This window comes from Polistes canadensis, unplaced genomic scaffold (genome assembly GCF_001313835.1).
Source record: "Polistes canadensis isolate GaletaPanama2010 unplaced genomic scaffold, ASM131383v1 scaffold_94, whole genome shotgun sequence".
Lineage (NCBI taxonomy): Eukaryota > Metazoa > Arthropoda > Insecta > Hymenoptera > Vespidae > Polistes > Polistes canadensis.
The window spans coordinates 413,373-431,173 of NW_014569641.1; the positions used below are offsets into that span (position 1 = coordinate 413,373).

The window sequence follows — 17,801 nt, forward strand, 5'->3', positions numbered from 1 at the left end:
ACTAGCATGGTACCTAACCAAAGTACCATACTGCGAATCCTTTCCCCGGGAGAGTTTATCTTCGGTGCTTTTAATTTCAGGTAGACCGGGCTCTTTACTACCACGAGAGGCATAATTATCGCGAAGGTTGGGGGACTGAATATTTCAGTTTTCTCTCTCTTCTCTCTCTCCTCTTTCTCTCTTTCTTTCTATCTTTCTTTCTTTTACATTCTTTTTACTCTTTAGTTTTTCCTCCTACGGCAAGCTTCTCTCCATGCTCGATTCCTTTCGAAGATACAAACGAGCTAAGATAAAAAGAAGGGTGAGTTGCCAATGAGAGAGAGAGAGAGAGAGAGACAAAGAGAGGGGGTGAGAAAAGAAGGTAGATGAATAGAGGCGATGACGAGGAAAAAAGAAAAGATAAGAAAAAAGAACAAAAAAGGAAAGAAAGATAAAAAAAAAAGGAAGCGTAATAGCGAACGAAGGTGGCTTGTTCGTTCGAGAAACTCCAACCGAGGGATTAGGAAGGAAAGTAATGTCAGGCATTTTGCGGACAGATTTGCATAAGTTCCCTTCCACCTACCATACTTCTCACGCTTCTCCGTATTTCTAATCATCCCTCTTAACACCCACCTACACCCCCGCACCCCCTATACCCTCCCCCAATCTCCATCGTTCCTCCTCCTTCTCCTCCTACTAAATTCTTCTTCGAAGAATACAAACGCGGTTCTTAAATTTGATTTCAATTGCTTTTATTTTCCTATCTTTTCCAGAGGTGAAAAGCTTTTCGAATGATTAGATCATTAGCGAGTCAATCATTCGATGAAATTTCGATCAGGGGATTGTATTATTATCATTATCCGTTAAAATCTTCACTTTCTCGAATCTAAATCCTCCAACGTCGAATCTTGTTAATGGTTGTATATTATCAACGGTATATTATTTACGTTATATACGTCATTATTTAGGAGGTAAATCCGATTTTACATTAACATGCACAATCGCTGTGTTTAGTACGATGATAATTATTAGTATTATTTATTCATAGTCGGTTTATATAGTATAAGTACTGTTTTCGTTTGATAATATGTTCGCGTGCACATTAATCAGTTACTATTGAAAATATTCAACAACAATTTTATGATCTATTTTATGGTTTTCGTATGTTTGATTGTTTGTCAAGTAATTACTACGGTCATTGTAATAATATTCGTTTCGATAAATATTTTGCTAATTTATTTCAATCATTTTTATGTTATAATATTGCATATTAAAAATTAATAAATGAATTGTTGAAAAACCTAAATAATCTGGATGATTTGTATACGCTAAGTCACAAAGTTAGTAGTCATAACGTTTGAATATTTTGTGGAGTCCCTGTATATCTACGAGAACAAATTCAATAGGGAAGAAATCAACTGTTTTGCATAACCTGTGGGTCTACTATCCTAGACTCAATTTTCTATCTAACATAAGTTACTATCTCTATCTATCTTTCTTATATGAAACTTTAAGAAATTTAACCGTGAAACCAATTTGCAGTTACCGACATTTACAAAATAATCACATAGTTCAAATGAATCAATACTTATTACACGAATTGGTATTAAAAATATCATAGATTTTTAATTAAAATATATAATTGTATATAAAATAATGAAAAATAATTTGTGTGTGTAAACTTGTAAACATGTTAGTAAAAGATTACGTTTCATTTGTTCTTTTTTTTCCTAAATATTTCGATTTAATTTTCACATGTGTTTCTATTCATTCATATTCGAATGTCAGTTTATTATACTACACGGATACTAACGGAACTATTTTAATCATCGATTTTCCAGGATGTCCCGTAATCAAAGTGGATGGTCGGAAGAGGCAGGAAGTTCTGATGGTATTCAACGACGAACTGGAACGAGACAGACGATTGGTACAACTCAATCCTTAAAAACTAATAGTGCTGTATTAGAAGACAGGACATCTTCCAGTCAAACCTGTAAAGGTGGATTCAGATTAGGCATCTACGGTTGGAGGAAAAAGTGTTTATATTCTTTGGTCCTCTCTCTGATGATCATCGTCATCGTAAACCTTGCTATTACTGTCTGGTTACTCAAAGTTATGGGATTTACTTCGGTGAGTATTTGATAATTATAAGCTCACACATTCCGATTCTAATCGAAGACTATTATTTTCTTTCGCATACGTTACCACAAAAAATCATTCTTCTTCTTTCTCCTCCCGGCCCCCTAACCAAAAACAAACAAATCTACAATAAATTAAAGTATCGTGTGTAAAATAGTGTGAAACGAGTGTACGTAATTATATTTAAAAAAACACACAAATTTTCCCCCGAGATCGATGTTTCAAACCTCGATAAAAGTGTCTTCCTTTTGTTTTCAAAGAGCAAAAAAAGGTGGCAGACGAAAGAGGAGGAGAAGAAGAAAAAATATAAAAACGAGGGGTGAAATAAAAGGTGGTGGTTGAAGTATTCAATTCATAAAAAGCAATCGCAATCACACTCGAGAAGATCAAGCATGCATGCATGCGCGTATAATATCCTTTGTTCGATAACGAATCTTAATTTTTGATTTTCGACGTGGCCGTTGCATTCTCAGTCGTGATCGGTGCGAACGAGGATTCTCCCATTGTGTTTCAACCACTCGAACTTTGCACGTACGTACGTACGTACCAACCTACCAGCTACCAGCTACTATACAGCTACAGTTACCGATTCGATTCTTTCTACGTGCACACTTTTTCCCATGAACGAATTTCGAGTATTGTTATCAACCGTTGTATATGTCCCGGAATACCGTCCTATAAATGCAGATTCCTCGAGGTTCAACTAACGTCTCTTTTCAATTTGCATTTCAACCGAAAATTTCAACGTTTGTTTCCTACACACAACTACGCGAACGGTGATATTTTTTTTTTATTCCTGCCCCCTTTCCTTCCTTCCCTTTTTTTTCTTCTTTCTCTTCTCTCTCTCCCCGATCTAGATTTTCTTTTTTCTTTTTCTTTTTTTCAAGGCGCGTTTCGGTTGAAAATCGTCTCGACAAGTGTTACGCATGGCGAACCAACATTGGCAATCGTTCGTTCGTTCGTTCGTTTGGATTTTTTTTTTCTATTGACGTAGGAAAAAATGAAAGAAAATAAGGAAGAGAGAATGATTAGAGAAAGAAGAAACAGGGCAGAAGGGGTGTGGCGTCGTGTTAGGTCAAAAGATCCAACGGTCGTTAACAGGTTTGAATATAATTTTCGTTTTAATTGCCGGAAACGTCGGGGCATATCGGCACGCAGAGAAAATCGTCTCTTTTCACATTTATTATTCCTTTTTTTTTTTTTCATTTTCTTTTTCATTTTCTTGTACTTTTTCTTTTTCTTGTTATTTTTTTTTTGTTCTTCTTATTCCTCAACTCTACCTACGTGGGCTTTAATTCGAGCAATCATAATTAACCGACCCTTCTCAGTCGAGACTCGTAATTCTCTGGGGTGGTGCTAAAGTAAACGCGTTTAAACTACTGCGAAAAGCATGAAATATTCTTACGCTCTATACTTGAGAATAATTATTTCTTTAAACATTACATTTTTCTTTTTTTTTTTTTCTTTTCTTTTTTTTCTTTTTATTTTTCTTATACATCTACTATATAACTTATATTAATTTATTTCCTCGTATTTTCTCTCGATCATTCGTGATTTTATAAACGCGTTGCTTACAACTTTACTATAATATATTACTTAATTATTTTTTATTATTTTTATTATTATTATTTTCAATAGAAAAAACGTAGAGTAACGCATGAATTTAGCCACGCAGAAAAACATTGATATTATTTTATAATAAATTAAGAAATTTGTGTATGAAATAAAAATGAAAAGGAGAACGTGACGTTTGCAAAAGGATTTTGAAAGGAATCGTTTGATAGAAAATTGACGTCTCGATGTGTGAAATATTTGAACGGTGTTATAAAATATAAGAGAAATCAAGATAATTCAAGATTGCGAGAGTAACGTAAAAGAAAACTCGGAAAATTCAGGCTCGTGTGAGAAATGTTTTCGAAAAATATAGGTTGGGGAAAGATAAGTGGAGAAAGAAGAGTAGAAAAAAGAAACTGGAAAAAGAGAGAGAAAGAGAGAGAGTGAGGGGGGAAGGGGGAAGCTTACATTTCCCATGGGATATACTTGGCTGCTCGTAGACTTCTTACTTACGGATTGATACTCAATTTTCAACGAATTTAGCTACCATCGAAGGATCATTGCGCCGAATCGCGAAAGTTTCTTTCGATTTCGAATAAATTCGATAATGGGACGGTACTTTTCGAGAAAATCAATGAATTGCGCTGCGTTAGAGATAAGAAAAATATCAAAATAATTATATCTTATCTTTTTTATTTTCCTTTTACTTTCAATTCGATCAAATTTTGTAGCACGATTAAATTCAACTTAAATTCATACAAAAGAAACAATAAAAGTAGAAAAAAGGATTGTTGTACAATCTTATTATTTATCTTTTATTTATTTCTAATCGTAATATATCGATCACTATAAATTTTCTATCGTTTCGATTAGTAGTATCGTTAATTTTACATCCTTCAACAACAACCAACACCATAATTATCAAAAAATCAATAACCAAAATTACAAATAAAACATATTCGTAAATACCATAGTTGAATAAAATTCATAATTATCGGTGCTAAAAAATTGTTGGAAATAAAATGTCGCTCTTTTTATTACTTTTATTGCTTTTCGTTTGCAAAAACATGCCTCTAGTTTACAGTTTACTATAGTATAGTATAGTATATATATAGTCGAATAGTCCCATCTTAAGCAAGGTATCTTTCTTGGTCGCGTGAAAAGAATAAAAAGGTAGAATAAGAAGAAGAAAAAGATGAAGGGGGTGTAGGAGGGTGGAGTATAAAGAGAAAAGAAAAAAAGAATAAAGAAAAAAAAGAAAAAATAAAATAAAAAAGAAGAAGAAGAAGGGAAGGGAAGGGAAGGAGTAGGTTGAGGAGTAGGGTGGTGGAGGGGGTTGTAGGAGGTTGGAATGCATTCCGCGAGCCAGCAAATATTTTATGTCGTCCGTGCTTCTCTTCGCCTTCATCCACCATTCTTTTCCATCCATTCATATTTGATGAGTGTCTCGTCCTCCCTTCTTTCTTTCTTTTTTTTTTTTTATTCTTCTTTTTTTTCTTCTTCTTCTTCTTCTTCTTTTTCCACCGACCTATCTCACCCTTTACTATTCTATACCATTCTATCTTCGAAGCTTCCTTTACTCCTCCCCCCCTCCAACCCTTCCCATCCCTTATTCTTGCTTTATCTATCTTTCTTCTTCCTGTCTCTCTCTCTCTCTCTCTTCTTTCAACCCCCTGCGTTACTTCAAACTCGCTTGGAGCAATATCTCGACGAAATTAAATCATTTTCTCGATTAAAGGATCGCCCTATGATGGCATTAATTAAAACCATAGTAGAAGGGTATTCGTTATTAAAGACCGTAGCATTCTCCGCGTATCACATGACTATAATAATATCAACGAACGATCAAATGAATCTTATGGATAATCGATGTTTTTATCTCACAACGCGCGTGTATAGCTAAATGATAGTTTTTTAATATTATAAAATGCGATTGGAAAATAAATCATCGTTGATTTTTTTTTTTCATTTACAAAAGTTCTTACAAATGTATAATAAATATGGTGTTCGAGAGATTCATTTTTTACTCATTAGATGTAAAAATGAACACAAAAATTTCTAATATTGTATAATACTTAAATGTTAATTTTCAATAATTCAAAAATTTTTTTCAATTACTCTATATCTATTGACACAATTTAATATAATAAATAATTAATAATTATTTTTTTGTTGAATATAAAAACTATATAAGAAACTCTCATAGACAAGAACTTGATTGTTTTATGGAGTATAGTTTACGTAGTATGGTCAAGCCATACAACCCCACGCATACGGGCAATAATTTTCTACAAGTATTATAATATATGCATACTAACGCAAGTTCTCATACTGTCTCTCTCTTTCCTTCTTGTACAAATGTACGGCAGGTATGGTATTAAAGGATATCCATTATAACACCTAGCCACCAAGTGCGAGCGTAATATAGCACGTACGGGTCCATGAATTTTGAGCATATAGTAAGCAGTATAGTGATAGTAGCTTAGTACATATAGGCCCCTTTCCTTCACACTCTTCCTCACCCTTTCTCACCCTCTCTCACCCTTTCTCACTCTCTCTCTCTTGTTCATGCTCGTTTTCCGAGACACGAAGAAAGTCAAGTTTATTGTTTCCAGCGAGATTATATCTAGCAGGATTGGACGTACATATATAGAACCAGGGTTCGGTTGTTTCTCTTAAACCACATTTTCATCTAACACCAACAGCTAAGATTTACTATAACGATTTAATAAGAAAAATCTTCTTCTTTTATTTTTGTTTTTTTTTAACCCTTTTCTATATACGACTTTTTTATTACTTTTTTATTACTTTTTTATTTTATTAAACTTTTTTTTTTCATTTTCTCATACTTAACTTAACACTTTTCTGTACGTTAACGGCACGTGGTTTTTGTTTTTTTGTTTTTATTCCAAATTGGTCAACCCCATCCATTTATTAACCGTGACACATCCCCAGCTTAACTTTAAACTAAATCTCATTATTATATATATATATATATATATATATAACAAATATTTACCCATACAATCTCTAATGTTATATATTTTGTTGGTATTTAATTGTAAAATAACTTCGGTTGCATTTGTGTTGCATTGGGTTAATTCTCGCTTTTTAGCCTTTTCACTTTTACGGCTGTAATTAAGCAACCGACGTGAAAAATACAAAACTCGCGCGTAAGGGGGAAGAAAAAAAAGAAAAGTTCCCTTTTTTTTTTTTTTTTGTTTACCTACCACCATCACCATCATCACTAACACCATTAACACCACCACCACCAATACTATCATCGTCATTCGTCGTTTTGAGTTAACGCGAGATAGAAGATGGTAAAAAGTAATTAGAGAACGAAACGTACGATAAATTATTGTCCCATGAACGGACGAGAGTGGCAATACGAAGGATAAAGTTAGGAGTTGGATGAGATGACGTATAGAAAAAAAAAAAAAAAGAAGAGAAAAAAAAAAGAAACGAAAGAAAAGGGGGAAAAGATGAAGGAATGAGAAGGGGAAAAGATGAAGGAGGATAGAAAAGTAGGAAGGAGTGCAACGTTATAAGAGAAAATCAGACTCGGAGACATTAATGATGCCCTTCGGGCACGCTGACTCTTCTAGTCGGCTTTATATAATTGTTACCATTAGCACAAATATATATATATATATCATTATATACATTTTTTCTATATATATATATATAAAGAATGATAAAAGTGTATGTTATAAATAAGAGAAGAAAAAACAGTAGCCGCTAGTGACGCCAGTCCCGTCACCAGCCAGCTCGTTATTTTTTTTAAGAGATCTATCTGCGATGAATGAGCTCGTTGCAAGTCCTGCCATTTTCTTTCTTTTTTTTTTTTTCTTATTATTATTATTCTATTTCGTTTTTTAGTTTTCTATTTATTTTATTTTATTTTATTTTATAATATCCCCGGATTCACACACTAAAAGGAATCTTGTTTGATTTATTATTTGTGTGTGTGTTATATTAGGTTGTTCTATAAGTTCATTCCTGTTTTTTTTTTTATGGAACTTCAATAGACGATATTATTTGAAAAAACTGTTAAACGATTAAAATCGATACCATAAATGGACATTAGATAAGTCAGCATGTCTACAAACATAACCATCTTGAAGTTATACATAGCGTGGTACGGAAAGAACTTATGGGACAACATAATATTACAGGAAAATTTTACCCTCGAAGTCATCACTGCGCAGGAGCATTAAAATAATTATATAAAAATGATAAAAATGCTGAAATCGTAACGTTATAATCTTAAATTTGATTGATTAGGTGGATTATTGATTTTATGCACATGTGCAACGTTCGGAAAGTCAGATAAACAAGTTTTAATAAAAGTAATTACATAGAAGAGAAAGTGCCAGTCTCAAGGTGGATTTCGAAGAGGACGGTACTCCGATCATATACTCTGTACTTTTAAACAACAATATGCAGTTCCTTCGATTAATTGATAATTATTTTAATACTCTAATGCACTCTCTTAATATTTCAGCTTGTTTTAACATATATGTACTGGTTTAAACATTACATTCTTTTTAAAATACTTCGATTATTAAATAATTTCTATGTGATATATTTTTCGATGAAAATTTGATCTCCCGAAATCATCACTGCACAGGAACGTTAAAACAAATGTGTATTTGATATAAAGTACAATATATTAAAGTATTATTTAGTTTAGAAATGTACAATTAATTAAAATCTCGTTTTTTAATTGTATAATTAATTTCTAATTTTCTTTTTTCAACAATTTGAATTATTTAACATAGAAATAAATGTTCGATTAAAATGATCATCAATTCTAAAATATTGAACACTCGTCTTAAAAAAACAATTAAAAAAGCAGTTCACAGATAAACAACAGAAAATATTGATACACTTCGTGTATTCGTTTGAAAGAAGAAACATTTGTAAAAATATCGTATTGTCGCGATTTTTATTTTATATCTAAAATCGATCTGATCAATAATCCATGTAAGAAGTTAGAAAACTCGTTGAAACAAGACGAAATTAGAATACTCCAGGGTTTAAAGGGAATAAAGATGATGATGTTGATGGTAAGGCAAAGGATATGGGTTGTATATTTGTATGTGGTGTGTGATGAAGAAGGTGGGAGATCGTTTTCCGTAGGGTGATGACAGTACGTTTTGAGTCAGATTACCTTAGTCACTAGGAGAGTTGGGCGAGTTTCGTCCAGCTCAGGATAATTACGTGAGGTAGGTTGGTAGGTAGATAGGTAGGTAGGTAGGTAGGTAGGTACATTAGCATCGGTCTACGTACCGCATGCATACATACGTGTAATTAGCAGTACGCAAGGGTATGCTTGCTTTTGCATTCAGGTATCTGACCGTGTAAGCACAGCACACGTAGAAAACACGCGCGGTTAAACGAGCATCCAACGTGTCGTACTTTCCTGCGAAAACCCTTTCCTACCCTTGTAGTAGTAGTTCGCGCATGCTTTTACATTTCTATTCTTGATAAGACTATTCTTTCACCTTCTCCCTTTTCTCACTCTCTTTCTTTTTCTATTCTTCTTACGCATGTAATAATGACAATAATTAGAAAAATCTTTACTTTGGTTAAGATTAAAGTGTCATTTTTTTTGTATTATAATCCCGTTTTGTTTTTTGTTTTAATTTTTCAGAAAATTACCATGAATAATTAAAAAATTCTTTAAAGACTATATATATAATATATATTTATTAAATTTATTTATTTATTTATATATATATCATTAAACAAACTTGTTAGAATCATACTAATTGTCTATCGATTGAACAAAAAACAAATGTTAAATACAGAGAATATTCTAAGATAAGATTAATTCACGAATAAAAATGCATAAACATATTATCTAGATGTAGGATAAATAAAACAAAAGAAAAGAATAGTTAAAAGTAGTTAAGCGGCCTACCTATCTAGGATCTATCGTAAGGGCTAGGGCGTGAAAACGAAATGCTCTTATAATCCTTGTAAATAACGCGCTTTGTATTAATTTATGGACGGCGAGCAGCCGACTAACGTCCGGGGGCGTCGTTACGATGATATACGCTTGTAGGGGGTAGTATCATGGGGTAGTAGCAGGGGCCAACGGTAGAAGGTAGAAACAGGGAAAGAGGGTAGGTCGACGGGGGTAGTTAGGGGGAAAAGGGTAAAAGCGTAGGTGAGAGTGAAGGGAAGAAGGGGTTGAAAGAGGGGGGTGGGTGGTGTTATTTGGATTTCATTACGTCCTCTACATCCTGAAATAGAAAGAGTGAGATAGTGTGAGTGAGTGAGAGAGAGAGAGAGAGAGGGGGAAGTTAGGAGCTCCTCCTACACGTATGCTTCACCGTCGAATCGTGTTTCCGCATTTCTGGTGATATCGAAGGGGTGAAATTGGAGCAATGCCCGTGCCACCAACGACAACCTTGCACCACACCGGACTCCTCTGAATATACATATCTATTCGTGTATTATAATATCTAGGTATATTGATGCGGATGTATATATATGTATGGTGTATATGCATACGTACAGGATCGTTCATATCAAGTGTTATCAAATTGTTTTTTTCTTCTAGATATTTATATGTATATTGAATTTGTTTTGTGAGTGTGTCTGTGTGTGTGTGTGTGTTTGTTTTATTTTTTATTCGTTATAGACCAATTTGTAATAATAAAAAAGAATTTATGTATTTTTATAAGTGATTTTTTTTTCGTTGTAGGGTTAGAAAGGATGATTCGTAGTTTCTTTTCTTTTTCTTTTTTGGGAGAGATAAGATTAGTATAATTTTCTCATCGAATTGTGAATGACACAGGTGTTTGAAATATTTTCTTTTTTTTATCAAAGCTTGGTTTATATTATTTATATATTAATTTGAGTATGTGGAATAGATATTTGGTTTAAGTGACAGTTATCTGTAAATAAATAAGTTGAAATATTTGTGTTTAATGGGATTCAAGTATTTTATTAGTAGTTTTATACAAAGTGAGTAACAGGTAATTAAAATAAAGAGAAAACATATAGTAAAATTTAATTTGAACTAACCTGTAGACGATAGATACGCGCGCAGGTAATAAATTTAAATCGATCACCAAGAGGAACACGAGAAATATTCTTCGAGTACTACAGAATAGGAATAATTTAAACGATCGTCAGGATGTTCCAATGCTCTATGACGAATTTAAATTATATTCGAATCGTGAAAATTGTATTATGAGAAATACGAGAAATAAGAAGAAAAAAAAAAAGAAAAGAGAAACGTTTTCTTTTTATCGTTAAATCGAAAATGCTTCTAAGCAAATCAAACTTAGAGATACTTCGAAATGATTATATTATTATTATTATAAAAGTAGAAAAAAAACGGGTGAAATACATTAATCATCGGTCACGTCGAATAATCTAACGGTAAAAGTATATTAATAGATTATATATACCCATGGGAAGGAATTTTCATTGACCATAAAAATGTTACTTTTAATTTAACAATACTTCGAACACACTTTGACGTTATACGAATAATACCCGGTCATAGTTATTAATCTTATTACGAGAGTTTAGGATCTTTATTCATCGTCAGATACGTACATCATTCTCTCTTTTTTTTTTCACGGATGAATAATCTATTATCGTCTGGATGGATGAAAACGAGTGAGAGGAAAAAGAAAAATGAACTCTATAGGAAAAAAGAAGAAGAAGAAAAAAAAGTACAAATTAAAAAAGAAAGAATAACGTTTTAGTTTTCCTATAATCCCGAAACGATTAAAATTTCATATTAGCGTACTGTTATAAAATACACCATGTACATGGAAAAAAGAAACAAAAAATTGCATGGTTTTTTATTAAGTTTTTATGCGATATCCTACGATAGAGGTCGTTTGATATTTTAAACGTTTAATTATATCACGATTGATTCTATTCCGACTCATCTGTTGGTAACAGTCAAAGTGTGTCGGGACTGTTTAAATAAAATAAAGTATCTGATTTTCGCCATCGCCTGTCTTTTTTTTACACATTTCTTTTTTATACATATATTATATTTTACTCATTTTCGTATAGATTTTTTAAATATTGAAATAATAAAACAAAAAACACCCACGCGTGCATGAAAAATACAATATCATATCGCATATTAAAACTTTACTTTTATATAAATGATATTTTATATAAGTATAATATATTGCAAAAAATAAATGAAATAAAAGGTGTAAGAAAAAATCTTTAATATATTGAATGCAGGTCACGTTGCAATATAAGCTTAACAATAGGTAAGAAAAAAATTAAAAATAGAATATATATATATATAAGCAGAGAGAGAGAGATAAAACGTTATCTCCGATACTACGAGTAATCATATTCCTGAAACGTTATCGATGTTAACGTTTACGTTTACGTTTAAATAGAAGGTACAATGATCGTATCGTTTTCCAAACGATTTGGCTAATCTATTGGCATTACTATGAAAACCTTCTGCGACCACAATGACGTTCAATCGGATCGAAGTTGGGTGCTGCTTTTGAAAGAGTATCTGCTGCAACATACAACAGCACAGCACAGCACAGCACAACACAACACAACACAACACAACAGAACACAACAGAACAACAACAACAATACAACAAAAAGAAAGTAAAGTAAAGTAAAGTATAGTAAAGAATGAAAGAAAGAAAAAAAATAAATAATACGACTACCGATCTCTATTTCATTTCCCCTCTCTTTTGAAGATTTCAAAGTACACTGAAAGCAAACCCTTTCGAGTTTAGCACTTTAAAAAGACGTTTTCTATGACGTTAGCTTAAGTCGAAACGATTACGCAATTCATTTTAACGAGTTCTTGCACGTTTTCCTTGCCATTAAAAATTCATCAACGCTGTGAACTGAAATCAACGTGTGTCGTTGCACGTTGAACTCGCATAACCAACCTCTCTCCCTCTGCCCCTCCTATCCCCCCCCGCCATACTGCCGCCGCCGCCCCTAAACTCAACCCCTTGGAGGAAAATTAGTTGGAAGTTTTAGATTTATCGTAGGTTTTGGCTACTACCCAACGAACCGCGCGTTTAAAACTTCTTTCTTTTCTTCCACAGCAATAACAAATAGATTCTACTTTGATCGTATCCCAGCAATCATTGGAAATCAATCAAATCGGATGAAGATAAAAAAAATCATTAAAGAGTATCAAAACAAAAAATATAAATTTACGATCGAACACGAAAATACTCTACGTTTTATTTTCAAATAAACCAGATTAAATTTTCAATAATCGACAGAACTAAATATATATATATTGAAAAAAAAAAGAAAATAAGAAGATAAATTTGGCCTTTCAGGAGTTAGGATCAAAGATTAAATAAACGATAGGTTTTTCAACTCTCTCTCTCTCTCTCTCTCTCTCTCTCTCTCTCGTATACGTATTTTTTTTTCTTTTTTTTTTTTTTCGATCTATATTCAACGATCTCTGGAGGTAGACGAACCTCGTGGAAATAAAATTCTGCCTACGCCGATTTTCCAATATTACACGAGATATTTCAAACGACGGTGGCGGTAGCAATAGTAATAGCGGTACTGATGCTGCTGGTGGTGGTGTAGTTGTGGTGTGGTAGTAATGGTGGTGGTTGTAGTGGTGGTGGGTGCCAGCGTAGACACAATAGAGACCCCCTACAGCGTATAGGGTGCACGTGGCTCATCACTGGATTTATTATTGAAAGGTTCGAGAACGATAAGAGGCAGATAGCTATTGCATGCTTACAAAGCTCTAGGAATACCAAATGCTAGACCATTTTATTATACAAGATACATACTTGACATTATCACGCGATGCAATTCTTTATTTCGAATTGAAAATATTTTATTTTTATTCCTCTACCCTCCCACTATCTTTTTTCTTTTATTTTATTTTCTTTTCTTTTCGCTTTTGCGTGCATAATACGCGTACAATGCGAACGTTCCGCAAAGAAAATAGCGGATATCGATAGAAAGAGAAGGGACAGGGGGGTAATGGGGAAGGGTTGGTGGGTAGAAAGAGGAAGATGAGAATGGTAAAAGATTTTTATCGACGTTTTCGTCCCGAAGAAAAGTTCGATAGTCCGTTTCTTTCACTGACAGTCATTTCCTCTTCTTTCAGGAGGGTATCGGCTCGCTAAAAGTGGTGCCCGGGGGGATTGAGCTAAGAGGTCAGGCCGCTATTCTAGACACCCTCGTGGCCTCAAACCTTAAGTCTCGAAAAGGTGAAAATCTGGTACTGGAATCCTGGAGCAATTTTACGGCCACGGCTAGGTCGCATGATGGTCGATTGTTAGCGAGATTAACCGTTGGTAAGTTAAAAATAATGATACGTATATTTATTATTTATAAATATTATTTATGCAAATTTGAATCATTAATATTTAACGTTATCTATATTTAGAAATTTCAATTTGGAGCTATGGATTAATTAATTACTTTTGTCTTCAATGTTGTGACAATGAAAATATTAAAATTTTCTATGAAATAAAATAATATGGTTATGTGATTTATTTTTTATTTTTATTTTATTATATATTTTGTAAATGAAAATTTGTATTATTCACGTTCTATTCGATAGTATTATTATTTTTAATATTATTTGGAACGTAAATAAAGTACGTTTCATTTAATTCTTTCATTTAATTATGATACTCTGTGTTCCAAGTGTTAAAAAATATTTTCTTATACCGGTTCGTGTAAAAATTAAAATTACTCGTAACTAGTTTGCATTTAATTTTCTTATTTCTTTCTTTCTTTTTTTCTTTTATTTTTATTCATTTCATTCATTCGACGCGCGTTAATTGTAAATTTTTCTTGATAATTAAAATAAACATTCTTTGTTACTATTTTGGTAAGAACTAACGTTGCATGCTTTTTAACACGAGGTATTATTTATATATATATATATTTTAATTGCAAGCTTCAAAGAGTTAAGATATTTACATATAACTTTTTGCAATGGAGGTATATTTTTTGTAAATTGTCGCTCAGCGAGTCAAAGTGTTTATGAAAAATAAAATAAAATGAAATGAAAAGTTTTATCTCGTTAAATGAAAGAACCGTAAATGTAAATATACGAAATATTAACATACTAAAAACGCGCCGCGTATTTTACCCCATGCTCCAAATTTTCTGTAAAATTAGGATAATCCAAAACTATACGTGTATGTATTATAAGTCAAGAGTCCTATTCCTAAAAGTTTTGAAAAAAATATTATGGTGTTTAGAGTACCCAATACTTTTTAACAAAGATGGAACATGTTTAACACTTCTGACATGATTTCAGGTGAGGACCGGTTCGATTGCATTTCAAAGGGCTTCCGAATAACCGATCCACGAGGAGGAGTATTGTTTTCAGCCAATAGAGAACAAGTATTGGTAGGAGCAGACATGTTAAAAGTAACCGGTGATGGTGGTGCCGTTTTCCAGGGTAGCGTACAGACACCATTAGTTAGAGGAGAATCTGGCCGGGGTCTCAGGTAATTCTATCGATCCTTCATCATAAATATAAATCAATCTTATAAACAACAACCAAAAAATAATGGACAAATAAAATAAATCAATTGTTCTCTATTTGTTATATCTTTTTTTTATCCTTTATTTTAGATTGGAATCCGCAACGAGGTCAATAAAAATCAGCGCCCCGCAACGAGTGGTATTGGAATCCTGGGCAAACGAAATTTCAGCGTCCTGTTTGACCGACTTGAAAGTTCAGAGCGTACACGGTGCAATAAGACTCGATTCCAAATCCGTCTTCTTGAAAGGTCTAAAAACAGCTGTAACTGTTCAAGGAAGATCCTCGAGGGAGACACAACAACAACAACAACAACAACAACCACAACTGCAACTGCAATTGCAACAACAGCAACCACAAGAAAAAGAACAAGAACAGAAACAAGAACAACACCAACAACAACAGCAACAGCAGCAGCGGTCTTCCAGGTCCTCGATTCATCAAAATCAAAGAGAGACGAGCATTTATCAACTGTGTGCCTGTGCTAACGGGAAGCTCTTTCTTGCCAGACCGGAGGGTATCTGTCAAGCGGACAAATCCGTTTGCTAATGCGTCCTGGGGATGGTGTCATCGAAATAAAAAAAGATTTTCATCAAACTAAAGGAAAATGAAAATGGAAACGACCGTTTGTCCGGCTTAAGATATTCGTCTTGTACGAATGAAACAAAAAAAAAAAAACAAAAAATACAAGAAAAACACACGCACGCTCGGAAGTAAATATAAGCCGTGATATCTGACCACCATATCAGGTGGAGGATTAGACGACGAGAGGCCTTTTTTGGAAATCATTGCAAGAGTATCAAACGAATTGAACTAGTCGATGAAGCGATTGAATTATTAATAATCCCGACAAGTTGATATTTGCTCAAACTGACATTTTCTACGTAGCGGAAATGAGAGAGTCACTTGGGTGTTAGTAGGTGGGTGGGTGGGTGGATGAGTTGGATGAGTGATGTGTGTTTGTGTGTGTATGTGTGCGTTCAAACGCTTCCTCGATTTGTTCCATTTTGATCGCACATTGTATATTATACCCTTTGTAGAGTATGAGTCCGCGTACACCCACGGAGTAGGTCGGGTGAGTCGTGTGTGTGTGTGTGTGTGTGTGTATGTGTGCTTGGTGACTTGCGCGGAAACTTGATCAACTATGACGACTATAACGACTATGACTACGACTACGAAGACGAAGACGACGACGACGACGATTATGCTAAAGACGATGACGATGATGATGATTATGATGATGATGATTATGATGATAAGGATTTCCTAGGGTTCTGCGGACATCTATGTGTATGTAGCATTGTTGCTGACGCTACCCCGCGATGTATATCTTGTATATCAGTGAAAACGCGTAACATGCGGTTACCGTTTAGACATCAGATGCATCATTAAATAACAAACAAATCTCCAGCTCCTCGTCTATCCGCTTTCCTTCGTCATAATTTTTTCCTTTTTTTTATCTTACATCATTTTCTTTTCTTTTAAATATCTTCTTCTCTTAGCTTCAAGCTCGTTTTTTTCTACGTCTATACTTTTGTTATTATGTATATTGTGCGACGATAATTATGAGAACGAAAAGAAACGGTCTAACACATTTTTATTATGCATTAATGATAAAGTTATTATTCTCTCTTTGATATTATTAATATATATTATTAAGAATATAATCTTCTTTTTTGTTTTTTAGAGCAAAGATTATTAAAATAAAATAAAAAAGAATCTATCTTTGAATGAGCTAATACAATGCCCAATTTGTAATAGGAATTAGTGGTAAAATCTTATATTATATTCAAGAATTGATTTATTTTCGATCGCGTTTTCTGATAAACCTGGAAGGAAATGTGAAGACAAAATGTAGTTATTGTAAAAGGATCAGGATGCGATCCAGCTTGTACGCTGTACGTCGGCCATGTCCATCTATTTATGTATGTGGCAATAAAATCGTTATTGTTACTATTATTATTAATCGTCGCCAAGTGCCTTTCACTATTTCTTTCAAATTCAGGTTAATCTCGTGTACGGGGACAATTAACGTTTGCTATTGGACAACCAACACATCATACAGTAAGTAAATACAGATAAATGTAGGAGAGTTTTAAGATAAAACACGTCTTGGGTTACTTCTAATGTTGCACATAATTGCAATACGTAATAAGATCGTAAAAACAATAATAACTTAAGTTAATTCTATGAAAATGTTTATGAAATGATAATAATAACATTTAGATTGGAAGATAATTCAATTGCAAAATTTCAACGAGTAAACAAATGGCCTAAGGCACCTGACTGATTTTTCATTTCAATTAGTATTCATTCTTTATTGCGAATTATATCGTGCAGAAAAAAAGCAAAAAAAAAAAAAGAAAATAGCAGTAAATTGAGAAAAGTTATTTCCAGGTCCGATAATTTTTTAATCCGAAAAACAAGTATATGATATTTCGTGAAAATGAAATGGCCTATTTTCGAGATACTCTTGTACACGTAACGATAGGTATAACAGAGATGCAATCTCGTGCAGTGGTCGCAGTAAACGATTCCGACGGTAGGATAATTTTCTCGAAATTCGAGATTAAAATTGCATCGGGCAGGGGAGGATTGGGGGAGTGGGGGAGAGAGGGAG

At 33.4% G+C, this 17,801-nt stretch overlaps 1 protein-coding gene across 8 annotated transcripts in view; it reads left to right on the plus strand.

Annotated features, from left to right (window-relative positions):
• Positions 1-17,143, plus strand: part of LOC106787167 (zeta-sarcoglycan) — a 193,423-nt gene extending 176,280 nt beyond the window's left edge. For all 8 annotated transcript variants that reach the window (XM_014749287.1, XM_014749290.1, XM_014749288.1 and 5 more), the window contains 4 exons: positions 1,821-2,109; positions 13,787-13,976; positions 14,954-15,146; positions 15,274-17,143. In XM_014749287.1, coding sequence (XP_014604773.1) covers positions 1,821-2,109; positions 13,787-13,976; positions 14,954-15,146; positions 15,274-15,730 — 1,129 coding nt within the window. In that variant the 3' untranslated portion in view covers positions 15,731-17,143. The remainder of the gene's footprint in view (positions 1-1,820; positions 2,110-13,786; positions 13,977-14,953; positions 15,147-15,273) is intronic.
• Positions 17,144-17,801: the final 658 nt, after the last annotated feature.